Source organism: Hemibagrus wyckioides, linkage group LG24 (assembly GCF_019097595.1).
Source record: "Hemibagrus wyckioides isolate EC202008001 linkage group LG24, SWU_Hwy_1.0, whole genome shotgun sequence".
Classification (NCBI taxonomy): Eukaryota; Metazoa; Chordata; class Actinopteri; order Siluriformes; family Bagridae; genus Hemibagrus; species Hemibagrus wyckioides.
The window spans coordinates 7805471-7820134 of record NC_080733.1 but is presented as its reverse complement, the minus strand read 5'-3'; the positions used below and the strand labels follow the sequence as shown (position 1 = coordinate 7820134).

At 40.3% G+C, this 14664-nt stretch overlaps 1 protein-coding gene across 4 annotated transcripts; it reads left to right on the top strand.

Moving 5' to 3' along the window:
• The first annotated feature begins 443 nt into the window (after positions 1-443).
• On the top strand, positions 444-14235 carry arpp21 (cAMP-regulated phosphoprotein, 21). 4 transcript variants are annotated; one of them, XM_058377791.1, is made up of 20 exons: positions 445-789; positions 2947-3199; positions 3320-3361; positions 3793-3861; positions 4380-4473; positions 4628-4706; positions 4839-4898; positions 4979-5116; positions 5196-5295; positions 6831-6929; positions 7009-7046; positions 7279-7338; positions 7869-8041; positions 8157-8252; positions 8336-8490; positions 11159-11242; positions 11370-11606; positions 12743-12827; positions 13447-13565; positions 13656-14235. In XM_058377791.1, exons 2-20 carry the CDS (start codon positions 3086-3088, stop codon positions 13863-13865), a joined length of 2052 nt encoding a protein of 683 aa, XP_058233774.1. In that variant the 5' UTR covers positions 445-789; positions 2947-3085; the 3' UTR covers positions 13866-14235. The 4 variants fall into 4 exon arrangements, 3 of the variants coding, with proteins under 3 accessions (XP_058233774.1, XP_058233775.1, XP_058233773.1); XM_058377792.1 differs by having other exon boundaries at positions 446-789; positions 3317-3361; positions 12743-12821; positions 13656-14234; XM_058377790.1 differs by having other exon boundaries at positions 519-789; positions 3317-3361; positions 13656-14234.
• Positions 14236-14664: the final 429 nt, after the last annotated feature.

Genomic DNA, 14664 nt, shown 5'->3' with positions numbered 1-14664 from the left:
TCATTAGATGCATGCTCTCACACACACACCTACACACAGGGGAGCAGTAGAGACTTGGTGTCATCACTACCTCTTTTGAAGCTTCTAATGTTACAGTGGCCACATCACCAACTTCAATGATTTCATATCTCTGTCCCTCTTTGCACAGTTTCACAAAAAAAAAAAAGAAATGTAGCACATTCTGCAAGTGCACTGGGTTTCCGTGATGCGTAAGAAAAATGGTAGGATGAGACTTACAGCTACTCATCTAACAGGTGTTTTGAGGTTTGGTGGTTACCTTCCTGTCAGCTTGATGACGTCAGCAGTGTTTGTGGAGGTGAACTGCTACTTCTCTATGCAACAGGCCAATTAGACTTATAATTGTAACACACACAAATCAGAAAATTGTGCTAATATTAGATTAGATCAGGTGTGTCGAAAGCAAACAGTGATCTTTAACTTACTTCAGCTCACAAAAGCTAAAGCCTTGTGTTCTAAACAGCACTCTAGTTTGTTCATTTCTTGCACTCTTCCGTTTCCTTTTGTCTGACAGGTGCATTCGACTGCGCGAGGTTTCGCTATATCGCGCGTGAGCTTGAGTGTGTGTGTGTGTGTGTGTATGTGTGTATGTGTGTGTGGGGGTTTATTGGGTCGTGTTGAAAGCTCAGGCGCTTAAAAAACGCTGTCATAAACAGAACAAACCCCAGCAGCTCAGTTCCTCGAGGTGTCATTCCCGGTAAACTCACTCAGCCCTGCAGTGTTCCTGACTCCTGACTCCTGAATCGACTCTCTACCGACTCTTTCCTCGCGGTAAGCAAAGTCTTGATATTGTGAATGGATTCAATTGGCAGTTCATTGACAATTCAGTACATTAAGAAAACTTGGCGTTTAGTTATATATATGTAGCAGTTCTAATCCTAATTCACTAAATGGATTCATTAAAATGATGCCAGTTTCCGCATCCCTCATTACCAAACCTGATAATCAGCATTATAGAAGCAAGTATAAATGTCATGTAATGTAATGTTATGTAATGTAATGTAAGGAAAAATTGCTATTATTTTAATATGCTTGAACTACGACACCTGCTGCTAGTGTGATATAAAATGCATCATTTTAACAGGATGGTTTTGGTTCTGTGAGTGGACAGATCAGGAATAGAAATCACTAGTTAATATGGTTATGAATTTTTCAATATTTGGATTATTTTCAGGAAAATCTGGCTTGTTTCTTTTGTTTGTTTACTGTAAATGTGGAAGTTTCTGGATTATTCTTTCCTGATTTGTTTGGTAGCAGCTTTATAAGCTGATGTATAGTAAGTGAAGTGGTCAGGAGCTGTTTGTTATCAGTGACCATTTTCCCCTTCATCCTATGTGCAGCTCCGGTTATTTGTTAGCGGTTTATAAAGTTAGTGAAGTTCTTTACTAGAGACTGGACCGTCTTGTGTCCATGTTTAACAGTGTCTCAGCTCAGAGTCCGGGTCCGGTTAGTTTTCTTTTTCTCCCTTGGGTCTTTAGTTTGCAGCTGCTCGGCTCGGTGTGCGTCACGGCGGTACAAATATAGCACGCGCCGCCAAAACCCGGAATGTGACTCTATTTCAATTCAGTGTGACCGGACCCGCACGACCCCCAGCCCCCCCCCCAGCCCCCAGACCTGCACTGGGCTGCACTTCAAACACTCCGTTATAACATGACTGTACGCGGTGTTACCATTCTCCTCTCTTTTTATTAACACAGTTGGCCGGTAACAATATCTTTCACAAGATCTCTCCGGAAACACACAGCGAATATTGCTGGCTGCGGCACCTGTTCACTTCTCAGAGAGAGAGAGAGAGAGAGAGAGAGAGAGAGAGAAAGTAAGAGAAAGTGTGTGTGTGTGTGAGAGAGAGAGAGAAAGTGTGTGTGTGTGTGTGTGTGTGTGAGAGAGAGAGAGAAAGTAAGAGAAAGTGTGTGTGTGTGTGTGAGAGAGAGAGAAAGTGTGTGTGTGTGTGTGTGTGTGTGTGAGAGAGAGAGAGGGATAGATAGAGAGAGAGAAAGAGAGAGAGGGAGAGAGAGAGAAGGGGGAGGTGTTGTGGGTATGTGTGTTATGAGATATCAGAGACATAATAGTGGAGGTCAGATACATTCCCCGCATGACTTCCTAGAAATCCCATGTTATGTGGGCTCATATGGGCTTCTGACGTTTTTAAAGTTTATTTAAAAAAATACGCAGCATTTTTACATTTGTAAGACAACTCATTTCCAGTAATGTAATAGGTCAAACCTCAGAAACCTCAGTTAAGCCAAATTTGAGAGGTAATCAGATTGACAGTTCATGTCAAAAACAGTCAAGCTGTATCTTATTATCTGGGATTCCAAGTTACGTCTCCATATCGTTATTAATGCCTTATTAATCCCAGTTGAATTTTCTGCATCATTCTGGAGTGTTCATGTAGGACAACCCAGTAGACGTTAACATTTATAGCAGACCCACAAAAAACTCCTCAGCCAAGCTTTGTAACCTGTTGTTCAATACCTAAAATGAAAGTGCCATGCACACCAACATATGGAAAGAGCAGCTGGAAGGTCACTGAAATCAAGTGGATTTTTTTTGGTTGCTTTGAGCAGGAATAGTACAAATGTTTAGACTCTTTAAAGTCACCACTGAGTTTCCTAGCACACTCAGCAGAATGCTGTGGGAAAGTCCCAAAACAGAAATGAAGATATAGTATGTAACAATAGTATGCTGCCAGTTGTTACTTAATATGGTGAAAAAATGTTCAGAATGATAATATGCAGTTTGGCATGTAACCTGAGTCTCACTTACACTGTATGTTAATTTCAGCCATGGACCAATGACGTTGATTCTATTAATGAATCCATTGCATGATGCATCTTATATGAAATGGCGTCGCTCTGTGTTTGAGTCTCTGTTGGTTCCGGATGCATTTCAAAGCGCCACACTATCCCACATGTCTTTTTCCCACAGCTCCACTGAAGAAAGGAAGGGGTCCACTAATTTATCTTCTGACTGAGGCGAGCAAACAGCTGATGCGTTCAAGTTCCACAGTCAGTTATGGGATTAATGACTGGTAGCTTTTACAACTTGTGAACCTCGAAGTTTCAAGATGTGTGATGTAGAACGCGAAGAGAAAAAGGTGCTCTCCGAGTCCGTTATGGAGAGGGGGACTGTGGAAACCAAGGAGGAGGAGTGCCATGGCAGCCATTCAGTGGACGAGCAGGTGATGACGACTGGCTATGTCCTGATTATCCGCTGCTGTCTCTCATAGTGTGGCCTCGTCTATTCTTCCTTTTCTATAATAAACATTAGTTCATTCTTTATCTCTTCCTCTAAACAGCAGAAGACGGATACACACCCAGGACAGCTTAAAAGAATTCAGAAGGTGGGCCGACAGAGTGTGCATATATGATAAAATCCTTTAAATAGGAAAGCATGTCAGGCAGAATGTAATGCAATTATTTCGTTTGCAGTGAATAGCACAATTTGCCCTGAATTGTGGGGTTTGCGTGTGCTTGAGGATACTCAGATTTCTTCAGAAGTCCAAATACATGCATTGTAGACAGACTGGCATCTCTAAATTGTCCATAGTGGGGGAATGGGTGTGTGATTGTGCCTTTGTGCCCCTAACATGCCCCAGGTTCTCTGTGATGTTTAATGAGCGCTTTACCAATATTGCATTTCTAGGTAAACCCAAGAACAACAGTAAAGGCATAATGTGCATTATGGAAGGTTATAAATGATCTTAAATGAGCATAATCAGATTTGTAAAGCATGCATTTATTTGCTGTTTAGTCATTGTAAGCTTTATTTCAGGGCAAAGGGAAACTAATCAGGAGTGCAGCTGTGTGCGATGACACTTTACCCACTGAATCAAGCAGCAAGGTAGGTATCTTCATCACTAAAGCTAGCTTTTAGGTTGGTAGAGGGTCTCACAGGTTTACAAGTCTGACATACAGTACATAGAATGTCTGATTCATGTTGTCTCTGAAATGTTGCACTCAAACAAACCACAAACTCTACAGCAGAGAGTTGACAAGCTACACTTGCCTGATGGGAAATAACCTAGATCTGTGTTCCAAATACTACTGCTCTAAATAGTGGGTTTACTGAAATATTACACAAAATTACAGTTTTAGTATCTGTAGTGGCATAATGTTTTAAAATGTCATTTAGCAGCATATAGTGGCTACCCTTTACAAACTACTATAAATGTGTTTCACTGATTTAGGTCACTGGTCCAACTGCATCATGATTAGTTTAACATGATCATGTGCTAATACTGACAAGGGCCAATGAGCGCCAATCAGTGACACAACAAACTGTGAACACAACAGCTACTTGCTTTATTTCTTCCAGCTATGGTGCTATGTGTGAACAGAGTGTGTGGTTGTATCCTCTAGGGCTCTGAGGGTGAAAGTTCACTGGCAGCGAACACTTCAGAGTGTGAAGAAGAGCAACAGGAGAAATGCAAGGATGGCAACACCACGAATAAAGGTGTGTGTGTGTGTCTGTCTGTTTGCATGAGTGTGTGTTTGTTTGCACATATCTAAGAAAGATCATTTTAATTTATTTGATTTTAGGATTTTGCATGCTGTAATGTGAGAGTAAATTAATTGTACTTTATATATTTATATGTAATATTTTTCAGAATCAAGTCTGGAGTACACAGACTCAACAGGCATTGATCTAGAAAAGTTTCTGATTACTACTCTAAACAGTAGTCACAGGTAGTGTATATATCTGTATATATCTGTGTGTGTGTGTGTCCAGTGATAGTTGACACAGTTGAAGGTCTTGTCTGTTTTTTTTCTTCTTAACAAAAACACATACCTTGTCATGTTCTTTTTCCTGGCCTGTAGGGACAGGCTGATGTTGTTGAAACTGGAGCAAGACATGACTGACTTTATGACAGATAACTGGTAAGACTGTGCTGGTTTTCTAAAATACAATACACAAAACATGTTGATTTTAAAATGTATATCCTGCTCTTCTGTTGCAGCTCTTATAAGAAGTTTCCGCAGATGTCATCCTATCACAGGATGCTGGTTCACAGAGTTGCGGCGTATTTTGGGCTAGAACACAACGTGGATCACAGTGGGAAAGCTGTTATTATCAACAAAGCCAGCAACTCCAGGATGTGTGTTTACTAGATGTGACTGCTGGTATATTTTAGTGTAAATGTGAGTGTATATAATCAATATATTGGTATGTTTCAGACCAGAGCACCGGTTTGCTGACTACGTCCAGGAGGAGAGAACTGAAGAAAAAAGGTCAATACTAAAAAGAGACAACAGCCAGGAGAAAGAGGACAGTCAGGTGTGTACACACACACACGCACACACGTTCTTTATCAAAATGATCAGAAACGTTTTGTGAGAGGCCCATGCAGATGTAGAAGAACCTCGCACCAACCAAGGCCGGCTGTTGCCTTCCATCTTCTGGGAAAAGCTGCACATGTAAATACCACAAAGCCAAACGTTGGTTGCTGATGTGCAAATCCTGTGTGAAAGTAAAAGGAAATAAGTAAGGAATAAAGAGTAAAGGGCTGTGATGTTACAGAAAAATAAACAGTGGTGTGGTGTTGCTCCATTTCGTAGCTGATTATATTTTATTCTTCAATTTTAAGGTTGTGAATGTCCATGAAAAACGTTGGACCAACCTTAAACAGCTGTTCTCTAGCTTGTATTCTCTCTCTGAAGTAACTGAGACAAAAAATGCAGCTTGTTATATTACCAAGAGCCCGCAAATTAAAAACTCTTCTCTGGCAGAAAATCGACTGATTTATTACAAAGCACTTGTGCTGGATTGCCCTTTCATACATAATCAGATACTTTCCTAGAAAAAAGCTTCACCATAACAACGATCAGAGATAAATAGCAAAACCTATTTTTAATTCAGTTATTATTAGCTTTAGATTTCATTGAGAGTGCACTACAGTCCCTGTGAATGAGTTGTAAAATAATGTAACTGGAAACGGTATTAGTGGGATGGTGGTGGCTCAAGTGGTTAAGGCTTGCCACTGCTGGGCCCTTGAGCAAGGCCCTTAACCCTCTCTGCTCCAGGGGCACTGTACCATGGCTGACCCTGCGCTCTGACCCCAATCTCCAAGGATGGGATGTGCAAAGAAAGAATTTCACTGTGTAGTACTGTATATGTGACAAATAAAGGCTATTTCTTTATTATGCCATGCTACTCTCATAGCTGCTATTATGGAAAATGAATGAAAACCTTCTGACAAATCAGAATTGAGAATTTTACAGGACAGGGGTATAATAATGTATAATCCCATGAGCTGATGGTTTATGCTTGTAATAAAAAAAGACAGTTATAAGAACCAGTAACACAGAAAAGGTCTTTTCTGTGTTTCGTATCACACAACACAGTACTAAACAGTGTGTAAAAACACATAGTGTGTATAACTATAACTATATAACTAACTTTTTTCATTACTTATTGTTGTAGTGCATGACTAGCGACATAACCAAGCATATAAACAGTTTTCAGGCCATTGTGAATGAAATTTCTGCTCAGAAATGCTGTGCTTGGGTACTCTAAAAAAAAAAGTCATAGCTACAGCAAGCAATTTATGAGATTTAATGTTGCTTGTTTGTGTTGGCTGATTCGGTTTCTCCTCTCCTGATGTGTCTGGCTAAGCGAGTTCTCTCTCCTGCCAGCTTCTGACAGATTCAACACACTTAATCGATTTTGTCAGCTTAGGCTGGCTAGTGCTAATGTGCCAAACTGTGGGCAATGTTTGACCACCAGCGCTCAAAGGCGTCCCACTGCCAACAGTTAGCTCTGTGTGTCACTAGTTATAGACTCTGATGGTTGTATTTTGGTGTATTTTATAGATGAGGGTGCCACGGCTGAAGGAGCAAATGAAGAGTAAGTCATTTGAGGAGAGAGAAGAAGAGTATCAGAAAGCGAGAGAGCGAATCTTCTCTCAGGATGTGAGTGAACGTGAATATCCGAATTACTCAAATCACAAAGTACACATCATACTTAAAAAATATCCTCTCTGCCTTTCAGTCATCCTGTCCTGTTCAGACTGTTTACATTGAGACCAGGTAAATATTGATCGGTAACCTCTATAAATGTTAACATTTCGGTATATGAAGTATATATACTGTGCCGTCATTTCATGGAATGTTTCTTTCATTATTAACAGGATCTTTATTATTAATAAGCTGGTGAAATGTTAGATGAAACCCTGCAACAGTGTCACAGTCAAAGTACAGATATCTAATGTTACACTCTCACTCTCTCCTGCACTCTTTGTCTTTCTTCCAATATCTGTAGAGGTCCAGAGGACTGCTTTAATATGCACAGTGAGACTCAAAAGAGGAGACAGCTCTTTAGGTTAGTGTGAGAAACACAAAACTCCTTTGAACTGAAGAGTGACATTTTGCAGCCCACAATTTCTGGTGTACAAACAGAGAACAGCCTTGAATTATTTATTTCACATATCTGGTTTCCTCCCACCTCCCCAAAAAACCCCAGATGCTAATTTGCCTTGTGTGTGCGTGTGTTTTCCTGTGTTTTAGGGGTTTTCTCTACTTACTCCGGTTTCCTCCCCAGTCTAAAGACATTTATTGAAATGTTAAAAAGAATAAAGCACTAAAGATAAATGAATGAATAATTCTTGATATCCAACCTTTCAAATTTTCATTTTTGTGTATATGAATTCAGTTCCAAAGGACGTGCTCATAACAGGACAACAAACTTCTTAACTTAACTTATTTAACCTAATTTATTCTTTTTAATGAATGAGTCAAACAGGCTAACAAGTCCACCTGAATCACCTGAAGTGTGTGGATTTAGTGCAATATTAGTTATATTGACTCACATGTGATGTCTGGGAGAGTAACATAGCTTGTATCTGTTTGCAGGGGTACCAGGAATGGTTCAGGTCAGCTGTCAGGCAGCAGACAGAGCAGCTTTGAGCTGGAGTGTTACTGGAATGACCCTCGACCCTGGAGCAGCACTGACTCTGACAGTTCCACCTGGAGCTCCAAAGCCACACATTCACACTCAGACAACAATCCCAAAGTCTGCATGCCAGGTACAGGAAATATTTTATCCACAAAGTGCCACAAATGTACTTCAACATATAATAATAGTATTATGATTTAGTTATAATGTTATTTATTATTTTACTCTATTTGTAATTGTTCCAGTGACAGAGGCAGCAGCCAGTAACAGTTCAGCGTATGTTCTGGTGCCAACAGAGTCCTCCATTCTTCCTGGGACTATCCTACTCAACCCGAACACAGGTATAAAGCCTTACACTATACACACACACTAATACATACATATCAGTGATGCTGAAAGACTGTGAATATGCCTGATATTTTAGGACAGCCATATTTGAATCCTGATGGAACTCCAGCTGTTTACAATCCACCAGTGAGCCAGCAGCCGCTGAGCAATCAGCTAAACCCAGTGCAGTCACAGGCCCCGCCGCCTCCCCAGCCACTCCAACCACCAGTGATGAGTCACTCTCTTCCACAGGTAGAAAGAATATGTCAGAGTCTCTTTATTAGTAACACCTACACACCCTGACAAACGTCTTGTCGCCTATCCAAGTTGTAGGAACGACAAATAATAACTTGACTTCTAGTTGATCATTTGGAATCAGAAGTGGCTTATATGAAAGGGAAAGGCCTCTAGATTACGCTTATTTTACCAAAATAAAATCTTATCATGCCGTGATTTTTAATTATTTAATTAGGACAGAAAGGTCAGACTTTACTTAGACAAAAGTCTTGTCACATCTTTAAAGGATTCAACCAATCACAGATTAGAGCGCCACCTGTGACAAATACTGTAATTAACACATTCCCAGGTGTGTAGAAGAAGAACCCCAGCACACCCAACCTTCATTTGAAATGCATCCTGACCTGACAGCATGCCAAAGATTCAACCACAGACCAAAGTGCTGATCATCAAGAGCCTGAAGACCAAGTCTCCTGCTGAGGTGGCAGACATCTTTAATGTATCTAAACGTCAAGTGGAGAGGATAAGAAAAAGATTTGAAGAAACTGGTGAAGTTCATGACAGGCCCAGGTCAGGCAGACCCCGTAAGACAACTGTTCGAGAGGACCGCTTGTTGGTTCGACAGTCCAGGGCCAGCCCTTTTTCAACTGCAGCAGAGCTACATAACAACTGGTCACCAGAAACCCCTGTATCTACAAGAACAGTTTGTCGAATTCTCTCACGCAGTGGTCTCAATGGCCAAATTAGTGCTCAGAAACCAGCATTAAACAGAAGACAACTAAAAAATCGTGTTGCATTTGCCAAGGCCCACAGCTTGCAGGAAGGATGGACTGTGGAAAAGTGGCAGAAGGTTGATTTTTCCGATGAATCATCTATTGAACTGCATCCCAATCGTCGCAAATACTGCAGAAGACCTATTGGAAACCGCAGGGACCCAAGATCCACACAGAAAACAGTCAAGTTCGGTGGAGGAAAAATCATGGTTTGGGGTTACATTCAGTATGGGGGCGTGTGAGAGATCTGCAGAGTGGATGGCAACATCAACAGCCTGCTCATTACATTCCAAACAACATTCCAAACAAAAGCAAATTCTTCAGCAGGATGGCGCTCCTTCTCATACTTCAGCCTCCACATCAAAGTTCCTGAAAGCAAAGAAGGTCAAGGTGCTCCAGGATTGGCCAGCCCAGTCACCAGACATGAACATTATTGAGCATGTCTGGGGCAAGATGAAGGAGGAGGCATTGAAGATGAAACCAAAGAATCTTGATGAACTCTGGGAGTCCTGCAAGAATGCTTTCTTTGCCATTCCAGATGACTTTATTAATAAGTTATTTGAGTCATTGCCGAGACGTATGGATGCAGTCCTCCAAGCTCATGGGAGTCATACACAATATTAATTCTTTTTCCACTGCACCATGACTTTATGTTCTGTACTGTACATTATTTCTGTTAAGTGACAAGACTTTTGTCTAAGTAAAGTCTGACCTTTCTGTCCTAATTAAATAATTAAAAATCACGGCATGATAAGATTTTATTTTGGTAAAATAAGCGTAATCTAGAGGCCTTTGCCTTTCATATAAGCCACTTCTGATTCCAAATGATCAACTAGAAGTCAAGTTATTATTTGTTGTTCCTACAACTTGGAAAGGCAACAAGACTTTTGTCAGGGTGTGTATATGTCTGATTACTTGTGTATTCTTCTCATCTATGGCATGATTATCTATGGCAGCAGTGCAAAAATCAATGATCTCATGGGATATTTGTCAGTATTTCTGATACTGCTGACCTCCTGGAATTTTCATCAGCAGTTTGTCAAATACTCAAATCAGCCCATCACAGTTAAGGTCACTGACATCACATTTTCCCCCATTCTGATGTTTGATGTGAACATTAACTGAAGCTCTTGGCTTTTGAATCTGTATGATTTATGCATTGCTCTGCTGTCACATTATTAGCTAATTAGATAATTCCTAATAACATATATGGTGCACATAGCAGCAGATGAAAAGTGAACTATAAATGTCTCTGATGCCCTCTAATGGCTGGTGAACTAGAATTTCTAACTATTCCCACTATCAAATCAGTGGGATCAGTTATATTTAATAAGTTATATTTCCTGTCATAATTTTTCAGCAGTTAGTCCTTATGATTTCACTTTATGTAATATTTCTTCCAGATAAGTGTTTTAGAGTAGTTTAGTATGGTTGATGAGGTGATGGACAGGTGTGTGTTGAGTTAATCAGCACCTACTAACAAGGACACACTTCTATTGCTAGAACTTAACATGCTCTTCCAAGTAACCAACAGCCTTAAGGTCAGACACAACAGAGAGAAAAGCCTTTATTTTTCACATATACATTATAGAATAGTGAAATACTTTCTTCACATGACCTAGCTTTGGGAGTTGGGGTCAGAGTACAGGGTCAGCCATGATGCAGTGCCCCTGGTGCAAGGAGGGATAAGGGTCTTGCTCAACGGTTGCAGCTTGGAAGATGATCAACAACCTAGAGCCTACCAATGCAGTTATTTTTAAGCAGCAGTCCTGTGAGCTTTTCCAGCACTGGACCCCTAAGGATGGGATATGTGAAGAAAGTATTTCACTGTACAGTAATGTTTCTATGACAAATAAAGACAACTTAACTTATTTGCCTGAACATGAACTCCATCTCACTCTGTTCCACAGGTTCAGTACTCCTCTATGACGTACCTTCCTCCACAGCAAGTGTTAGCAGTCTCTTCCTCTCAGTTCCCTACCCCAGAGCAGAGTGTAAGTGCCTAAGCCTTTGTGCCTAAGCTACATTTGTACATATTTGCAGTGAGCATTATGAACTCTGATATTTGCACTCATTATTGATGTACTATAATGAAAATAAAAGATGTTGTTCTCTTCGCAGAGGGAAGACCTTTCATCTCAGTTCAGTCACATGGCACTGAGCCATCAGTCTTTAGGTGAAACATCAGACCTGTCCACCTACTACCTGCATGGAGCCCCGCCCACACAGGGGTACTCACAACAATCTCAACAGAATTATGCTCCATCCTACCCTGCAGATAGCTATATGAGCTCAGGAATGACACTGGCTATGCCCACAGCCCCACCCACACAGCCCTGTGGCCACCAGAGCAATCAGGTACTCATTATATTGGAATACATGTCCTCCATAATTTAAATATACTAAATTTAGTATCTACACTCTGTGACCTGACTGTAAGCTCTTGCTATACACAGTTTGTCAACCCCCCTATAATCAGCCAATCATTGGAAAGGTGCTGCTATTAAGTAGGTTTAAGTGAATGATCAGGCTCAGTAATACTGACATGATAATAAAACGTTAGAAGGTGTAGTGGTGGTATATATCAGGTCCAGCAATACTGCTGAGGTTTTTAAACACCTTTATCGCAGCTGGGTTAAGAAACTGTCCAACAATCAAACATATATTTTATATATATAATATATATTAACACACATGTGCAATAAAAAATGAGTTACAGTTTATAGCTGTACAGCTACAAGATATATATGAACATACACCAATCATGCATAACATTATGAGCAGTGACAGGTGGAGTGAATAACACTGATTATCTCCTCATCATGGCACCTGTTAGTGGGTGGGATATATTAGGCAGCAAGTTAACACTGTGTCCTCTAAGTTGATGTGTTAGAAGCAGGAAAAATGGTCAAGTCTATGGATTTGAGCGAGTTTGACAAGGACCAAATTTTGATGGCTAGACGACTGGAGGCGGAGGCCCCACCTCACAACTTACAGGACTTAAAGTATCTGCTGCTAACATCTTGGTGCTAGATACCACAGCACACCTTCAGGGATCTAGGGGAGTCCATGCCTCTATGGGTCAGGGCTGTATTGGCAGCAAAAAGAGGGATCAACAAAATATTAGGCAGGTGGTCATAATGTTATGCCTGATCGGTGTATGATCTACATATACAGTATATATTATATGCTTGAAATCACTGATACACCATGTGTACTGATACATACGAGTGTCACTATGATCAGGATGGTCCACCATCCACAAAATATGTAGACAATGGTGGTCTGGTGGTGGTCTGTTGATTCAAATGGTACAGATCATCTGACAAAGCAACAGATGATATTTATCTACAGTTATTTACATTCAGTATTCAAAAATATCTAGAGTGCTAAAGCATCTTTATTTGTAAAATGGCCAATGGGTTTAGTAACAAGGCAAGTGCACCTTAAAAATTGTCTATTCAGTGTCATCATGATATTCTTCTTTCTTTAAGGCCCCCATGTATAGTTACACTGGTCAGTGTGCCAGCTCAGCTCAGCAGTATGGACCGGCCAGTTACAACACACAGACAGGTACAGGTAGGGAACGTGTTTGTGTTACAGAAGGCCAGGAGTTGCAGTAAACCATACTTGCACAATATTATTAGGAGTCATTAATAATTATGCTTCTTCTATAAGCAGTTATAACCATTCCCTTTTTTTTGTTTACATGTTCTTGTTTATCAAAAAATCTTACAGATACATGGCACATGAAAACACTACTTAAAGCTCTAGTTCTAGTCATTTTCAAATATACATACATGGCAATATATACAGGAGTAAACAATTTTACAACTCTAAAATGAAAACATTTCTATTTAAAGCAGTCTGTATTACATAATCACAGACTTTATTATTATTATTATTATTATTATACCATGTTATTTTTTACACTTGTATTTAATAATAAGTTTTGTTTCCTGACTCATTTCTGTAACTTTGTGTTTAAAGCCTTTTGAATCTAATTCCCTGAATCATCTTATTTCAATCTATCGCAGCTTATTTTCTACTTTTATAAAGACTTTGGTCATTTGTTATTACACACAAAGCCAAGACACAATTTAGTGCAAGCGAAACCTTGCCAGAGGAGGGCAGTAGACAACCACTGCTTTAATGACTACTAAATCAACTTTGCCCCTCCTCATTTGCCTTCTCTTAGGATACCCTGCTCTTCTAACCAGCCAGCAACAAGCTTACTCAAACATGATGGGAACTCCAGTGTTACCACAAACACAGAAAAGCATCATCAGCTCCTACTCTTCCTCGTCATCCTATCAGGTGAGCATATAAACATCAGGCTGGAGTGAAATTACCAGATATTATACAATAAGTTACACATACTAATCATGTCTTGTTTCTCTTTCCAAGATGACCCCACCATTGCAGTCCTACCCCTCGACAGTGCTGGTCTCCAGGCAGACTGGACAGAATCAAAGTGCAGGGCCGCCAGCTGGAGTGCCAGTTTACTGCAGCCCTCTAAATCATTCTTCACCTCCACCTCTCAGTGTGGGCAATACCTGCCAATCAAGCAGCTACAGAAACACATGCAATAGAACCCAGAACCAGTGTTGGTACTAACACACACACACACACACACACACACGCACACAAACAGTAGTACAGTCCGAGGGAGGGTAGAAGAACCAAGGTGCAGAAGTACTGTAGTCCTGTATTCAATTGCTATACACTATGGTGTTTGTTTCAGTATTAATCAGTCCAAAGCACAATATTCAGAGCAGCAGCACAGTGTGGCCACTTCCAGCCTCGTCCGTTTTCCGTGTGCTGTTTTATTGTTTTATTTCTTTTACATGCACTGAATGTGTGTGAATATTTTGTGCCACTTGCATCAAAACTGCTGTGTTTATTTGCATCATGTCTACTAGTGCAATGTATAATAAAGTGTGTATTAATATTATAATAAAATAGTTATTACATATTATGAATAAAAGCCATTTTTACACCCCGTGAAATCCCCATGAAGTTTTTGTCCACTTTAAACCTAAAACCTCTGTCTCATCATTAAATACAACCAGGATTCAGTGAATTCAGTACACTCCAGCACCCATCCCCATCTGATGGGATATAGAGCTGAAAGAAAGGCTTCTGCTGCCTCCACCCACAGTCCCAGTCATTCAGAGATAACATTCAATGTGCAAATCTACTATAAACACAGTATCACCCAACCAGAGGAACAGAAGTTCATCTCATAGACCGTATGAGTTGCCAGATAATCTCCTAAAAACAGGTCTAAATCAAAGCAGCAGTGAAGTAAAATCACAGCACATTAATCACCACTAGTAATCAGACACATCAAGCACAAACTAAAATACAGCTTTATTATGGCCTTTTGCTGATTAGAGAAACTGCCAAAATGAAA